The sequence below is a fragment of the Helianthus annuus genome, chromosome 11 (assembly GCF_002127325.2).
Source record: "Helianthus annuus cultivar XRQ/B chromosome 11, HanXRQr2.0-SUNRISE, whole genome shotgun sequence".
Lineage (NCBI taxonomy): Eukaryota > Viridiplantae > Streptophyta > Magnoliopsida > Asterales > Asteraceae > Helianthus > Helianthus annuus.
The window spans coordinates 23,590,628-23,597,723 of record NC_035443.2 but is presented as its reverse complement, the minus strand read 5'-3'; the positions used below and the strand labels follow the sequence as shown (position 1 = coordinate 23,597,723).

Sequence of the window (7,096 nt, the reverse complement as noted above, 5' to 3'; positions counted from 1 at the left end):
TATTGACTTTTTGATAAGTCAATAAGCCAATAAGTTAGTTTGAAAAGCTTAGCCAAACACGCACTAAATAATAAAAAAAGTTATATCTTTGAGAAACCCGTGTATTGTACCGGTTGAGTTAATTTAATTCTATATATTAAATAATGAAAAAGTTACATTTTTAAGAACATCATGTTTTATACGGGTTGAGCACATGTAATTTTATATACCAAACAATAAAAAGGTATATCTTTATAAACCCTATGTATTATATGGATTGAATAAATCTAATTTTATACACTACATAATAAAAATTTATATTTTTTAAAAACCTCGTGTATTACACGAGTTGCGTAAATGTAATTTTGTGTAGTAATATCTCTAAAAAAAAAACTAACGGATGTACTCGATATACGATAAATGGGGTGATTGTGGTAATGGTTCTTATAAATGTCACGTAAACATAGTGATTACCGTATTTGAGTTGAGAATTGAACACGGAAATAAAAGTATAGAACCAATAAACATTGATTAATATTTTTGTTTACCCGTTATAAACATTTTTTAAATAGGTTCTATTCTTAGCTACTTTAGTTTAATAAAATAAATAAATAAAATTTTGTCCCCCCCCCCCCCCCGGCTAGAAATTCCGATTTTACACCAGTTTATTATTTTATACCCACTTTAAAATTACGGTTTTGCCCCCATTTTAAAATTACGTCTTTGCCCCCGGTTTAAAATAAAATTATGCTTTTGCCACCAGTAAAAGTTACGATTTTCCCCTCGGTTCAAAATTAAGATATCACCCTCAATTCAAAATTACGTTTTTGCCTCAAGTACAAAATAAAAATATGGTTTTCCCTAGCTAAAAGTTAGGATTTTACCCTCGGAATAAAAATTTTGATTTTTCCCCCAAGTAAAAAAATAAAAATTTGACTTTGCCCACAGCTAAAAATCGTGTTAAGTAGTTGCATAACACTCTTTTTACTTTTTCTTTCTAGCAAAACTATAGTACTATTTTTTTAGTTGGTTGAGAATTATTTGGTCATCGCCACGTAACGCGAACGGGGTATCACCTAATTGTATATAACATTTGTAATTGTTAACACTGTTTTATATTATATTGTATGGCCTAGAATTAATTTGGAATTTTGTGTAACTTAATTAATATTTTATTTTTTTCGGTTTTGAGAAGATAAAAGTAAATACGCAATTCCTCACCCATAATTGTGTATTATAACGCAATATATATCGTAACTTTTTATTTTTGATTTTTTATTATATTATATTAATTATTTATAAGAGATGGCCTCATATAATGACAAGTGTCTCTAAAGTGGTTTCTTTTATTACATAGTATAGATTAGACTAAGAATTTTTAATTGATATATTGTAAAATGAATGTGATGTATGAAATGAAATGTCAATGATCGGATGTGTAATGAATGTCAAATTTACATGGACTTCAAATGCCCGGCCTAGATGCCTAGTAATAGTAGCAGTGTAACACAACAAAGTATTTATCTTACTTTTATTTTTGTCCTTACCTTTACAACTTTAAAACATCACCACTCTAATTTTAGGGTATTAATAATTCCACGTGATAAAATCTTATTCTCACATTGTGTATACGAGTCGTATAAGTTTATACGACCCGTATAGAATAAAGTGAACTAACAAAGGCTGTGCCAGCATTACCTGTGGAAAGTTCACATGGACTTCACCGAATACGCTTTTAAGTGTACCTCTAGCAACATTAGTTGTGGCGGCTTCGTCACCTGTCTGGCGAAGCACTAGCCGAGCCTCTTGTCCCCACAGGTGGCTCTGGATATAACCATCACACGCCAGGTTGATCCGGTAGGTAGGGCCACAATAGTCTCGATGGGGATTGCTCACGAGGTGCCACCGGACAAGTTCCGAGTGATTTGGTCGCTTGACGATGGTCGTACCTAAAAGCATAACGTAAATCATTCGTAAATCATGCTAATGATTTACGAAATTGTCTCTACGATTATGTGTATTAATTGTATTAAATTTGTATTATTCGGTTTCCTAGTATAGGTTGTTTGTATCTCTATATATTGTAACCGTATTGTGTTTTTATAATTTGAGAGATTGAGTTTTACATGGTATCAGCCAAACCGGCGATCCTACTCCCTCACCTCCCTTTCAATTTCTCGCCCTCCTTCTTACCCTGTTTCTCCTCTTTTTTTTCTGCCGTCACTCAACATTGCTGCCGACCCTTTGCTTTCTACAAAAAATTGCTGCCCACTCACCAATTGCTTTCTACAAAACCCTTTGACCACCCACCCATTAACCCTTTGACCACCGACCCACTTATACATTCTACAAAATTTGCTGCCGCCACTTTTTAACTTTACCCACAAATCCCTTTGACCACCCACCCATTTACACTTTATAGAAACCTTACCCACAAATCTTCTCCCACAAATCCCTTTGTGCAAATCACACATCAATTTTGGTCCGCTTTAGTGCCTGTTCGAGTCAAAATTGTACATCAGCAACCCACCTGTCTCAGCAACCCCTGTCGCTACTCTGTCTTCTGCCAAAACCCTTATCTCTGATTCCATGGCCACACCGACACTCACTACCACCGAAATTCCTCTTCACTCCCTCCTTCACTTCATACCTCTCAAACTAAACTCAACAAACTACCTAGCATGGTCCCAACAAGTCTCTCTAGTTCTCACTCTTCAGAACTTGATTGGACATGTTGATGGCACCTCTTCCATACCACCCGAAACCGTCCTTGAGGCCGATAAACCTGTCCCAAACCCTGCTCGTACGAATGGTTAACCAAGGATCAATCGGTATGTCTCCTTCTTCAGTCCTCTCTCTCCGAGGAAGCCATGTCCAAAATTATGGGCATCTCTAATGCTCGTCAGATTTGGCAGGCTTTGGAAACAGCATATAGTCACCGTTCCACTGACCGTATGCATATCTTACGTGATAATCTGCGCATGTTACAAAAAGGTTCTTCCTCTGTTGCTGAGTTTGGCCGAAAATTTAAAACCATATGTGATCAACTTGCTGCTATAGGTCACCCGGTCGATAAAACTGATAAATGTCATTGGTTTTTATGTGGTCTTAGAACCACTTTTGAACATTTTTCCACAACCCATCGTGCCTTAGGCACTTCATCCTTTCGTGAATTGTTTGGGAAAGCAGAAAATCAAGAAACCTTTATGACATCCCTTCACGGTCAGAATACTCCTCAGGCTGCCTTTGTTGCTCAGCAGTCTCGTTCTGGTAACACATCTCGTTCCTCTTCAGGATCCTCTTATACTAATCGAGGTCGTGGCCGTGGTCGAAATTCTGGTCGCGGTCGTGGCAAGCGACCCCCTCATTGTCAATTATGCAGGAAAGATGGTCACTATGCAAATACGTGTCCCAATCTGACTTATTTTGCTAAAAAAGCCGCTCCTCTTGATGCCAACTTGGCCCAAGCCTTCCATGCTCAGTGTCATGTCACTGATAACTACCCAGACTGGACTGGTGATACAGGTGCGTCGGCCCATATGACTCCTTCCAAACATGATCTTGAAACGACTTATGACTCTTCTGGAAATGACTTTGTTCGTTTCGGAAACGGTCACACTTTACCTGTCACTAACATTGGAACAACATCACTTGCCCCCAATCTCCCTTTAAAAAATGTCCTTGTTGTTCCTCACCTTACAAAACGTCTTCTTTCTATCAGTAAACTTACGCATGATTCCCCTGTTGATGTCCTTTTTTCTAATAATTTCTTTCACATTCAGGATCGAAAGACCAAGGAAATCCTGGCAAAAGGGACGTGTGAGAATGAAGTGTACGTCCTTCGTGAAGGGAATCATGCTTTCGTGTCCTCCTACTCTACTCCTCATCTCAAGGCTTCTTTTGAACGCTGGCATGGTCGCCTTGGACATGTTTCCTTTGATATTATTTCTAGATTGCATAAACTTGGTTCATTGTTTGTTACGTCGCTGTTACTTAAACCTAGTATTTGTTCTCTTTGTCAAATGTCTAAGTCGCATCGTTTACCTTTTGATTTAAATAATAAACGTTCTATGCATGCTTTGGATTTAATTCATTGTGATCTTTGGGGCCCTGCACTTGTTACATCATCAAATGGCTATCGTTTTTATGCAATCTTTATTTATGATCATTCTCGTTTTACATGGTTCTACCCACTAAAACAGAAATCTGATTTTTATGAAGCTTTATTAGTTTTCACACCTTTTGTTCAAAATCAGTTATCATGAAAAATTAAAATTTTCCAAAGTGATGGTGGAACTAAATTTACCAACCATCGAGTTCAAATTTTTTTTCATGAACATGGCATTCATCATCGCCTCTCTTGTCCCCATACACCTGAACAAAATGGTTGTGCTGAGTGTAAACACCGACATATTACTGAAACTGGTTTGGCAACGCTTTTTAACTCTCATGCTCCGGCCACATTATGGTCGGATGCCTTTGCTTCTGCCACATTTATTGTCAATCGCCTTCCTACCCAGTTACTAGAGTTCAAATCTCCATTTGAACTATTATATGGTCATCTTCCCACGTATTCCACCTTTCGTGTTTTTGGATGCCGTGTGTTCCCTTATCTAAGGGATTATGCTAAACATAAACTATCACCTCGCAGCACTGAATGTATTTTCATTGGTTATGATGCTAAATACAAATGCTATCGATGCTTGGATCCAAAAACTCATCGCGTCTATGTTACGAGGCATGCTAAATTCGATGAGGATTCCTATCCCTTTAGCGGTCATGTCAAACCAATTGATGAGGCCACCTTGGTTTTCTCCAACTTTGATGAAACTCTTCCATCTGTCTCTTTACCAAATCCCCCACCAGTTATTTCACCTCTTACTTCTGAATCCACTATCTCTCACGAGTCCTCTCCTTGTTCCTTATGCCCTGCCGATCCACCTTTTCCCACTCCTCCGTTATTCTCCAATCCTCACCCATCGGCCCAATCCACTAACCCTCATCCCTCGGCCCAACAAACCCACTCATCCATACCTACCCCATCGGTCCAAACACAAGCCCAAACCTCATCACCCCACCCACCATCCTCGACCCCCATTCCATTTCCCACATCACCACAAACCCATCCTACCTCTTCCTCCCAATCGGTCCAACCACAACACCTATCTGATCCACCTACGGCCGACCCAACTCCACTTATCATGCCCAACACCTCTCACCAATTTACCCAGGGATCTCCCGTTGAGCCGATCCCATCTCATCCTATGAGAACTCGATCGAAAAAACGGCACTTTCAAGCCCAAATATTAGGCTAACTTGTCTTTATTTTCAGGTTCTTTACATCATGCTTTACTTGCAGCTCATGATCCCCGTGGTTACAAATCAGCAGCAAAACACCCTAAATGGGTAAAGGCAGTGGAAGAGGAGCTCCAGGCATTAAAATCTAACAACACTTGGGTACTTGTTCCACGACCTACAGGTGCAAACATTGTTGGGTCCAAGTGGATTTTCAGAACAAAATACAAAGCAGATGGTTCCATAGATTGATACAAGGCTCGCTTGGTGGCCCAAGGTTTCACTCAGGTTCCAGGACATGATTTCTCTCACACCTTTAGTCCTGAGGTCAAAGCCTCTACAGTCCGTGTTGTTTTATCGCTTGCCACTATTTATGGTTGGTCCCTGCGTCAATTGGATGTGCGAAATGCCTTTCTTAATGGCAATCTTTCTGAAACGGTATACATGGAACAACCTACGAGTTTTATTGATGCTAGATTTCCTAATCATGTGTGTCGTCTACAGAAAGCTCTTTACGGTCTCAAACAGGCGCCTCGAGCTTGGTTTCAACGACTAAGCACATTCTTAACATCACATGGCTTCGTTTGCAGTCAAGCAGATCCATCACTTTTTATTTATAAGAAAGCAAAAGCCATTGTTTATCTTCTTGCGTATGTGGATGACATCATCATCACTGGCAGTGATTCCTCTTTTATTACGTCCTTTGTTGCTCGACTGCATAAAGAATTTTCAGTCAAAGACTTGGGTCCACTCGGTTACTTCTCGGGTCTTGAAGTTACTCACTCTGATGCCAGTCTCTTTCTCAGTCAGGCGAAATATGCACATGACATTTTGTCTCGTGCTGGTCTGTTAGATTCTAAACCGGTTGCCACTCCTCTTGCTACAACTGATGCTTTTCTTAGCAAGGGTGTCCCGTTTCATGATCCTACTCTTTACAGGTCTCTAGTTTGAGCTCTTCAGTATCTCACCATTACCAGACCAGACATCTCTTATGCAGTCAATCAAGCCAGTCAACATCTACATGCCCCTACAACATCTCATTTTCAGTTGGTTAAACGGATACTCCGTTATGTTAAAGGCACAATTGCTTTTGGGTTAAGCTTCTCCAAACCAGCTTCAACAACCACCGTTGGCTACTCTGATGCAGACTGGGCCCGTTGTATTGAAACCAGACGCTCCACTACGGTTATTCTATTTATTTGGGTGGCAATCTGGTTTCCTGGAGTGCGAAGAAACAACCTACAGTCTCTCGCTCTAGTTGTGAATCTGAATATCGGGCCATGGCAAATACCGCAGCTGAAATCATCTGGCTTGCTCACCTTCTTCGAGAACTACACGCTTTACCTATGGCTCGTCCAACTTTGCTTTGTGACAACAAGAGTGCTATTTTTCTAAGTCAAAACCCGGTTTCACACAAACGTGCAAAGCATATTGACATTGATTATCATTTCGTGCGTGAGCTTGTTTCCTCTGGTCGTCTCTATACAAAATTTGTTCCATCCAATCTCCAGGTTGCAGATATTTTCACTAAAAGTCTCTCAAGGCCTCTCTTTGAAAAACTTCGCTGCTTGCTTCGTATTGGTCCCCCACCTGTTCGATTGACGGGGGGTAAAAGCATAACGTAAATCATTCGTAAATCATGCCAATGATTTACGAAATCGTCTCTACGATTATGTGTATTAATTGTATTAAATTTGTATTATTCGGTTTCCTAGTATAGGTTGTTTGTATCTCTATATATTGTAACTGTATTGTGTTTTTATAATTTGAGAGATTGAGTTTTACAGTACCTGTAACGCTTCGTTTTTTCATAAAGTTCCTA

The 7,096-nt window shown here is 39.6% G+C and overlaps 1 protein-coding gene across 1 annotated transcript; it reads left to right on the top strand.

The window, feature by feature from the left end:
* Positions 1-2,421: 2,421 nt before the first annotated feature.
* On the top strand, positions 2,422-4,087 carry LOC110929255. The gene is made up of 2 exons (XM_022172392.2): positions 2,422-3,504; positions 3,762-4,087. Exons 1-2 carry the CDS (start codon positions 2,850-2,852, stop codon positions 3,800-3,802), a joined length of 696 nt encoding a protein of 231 aa, XP_022028084.1. The 5' UTR covers positions 2,422-2,849; the 3' UTR covers positions 3,803-4,087.
* The last annotated feature ends 3,009 nt before the right edge of the window (positions 4,088-7,096 follow it).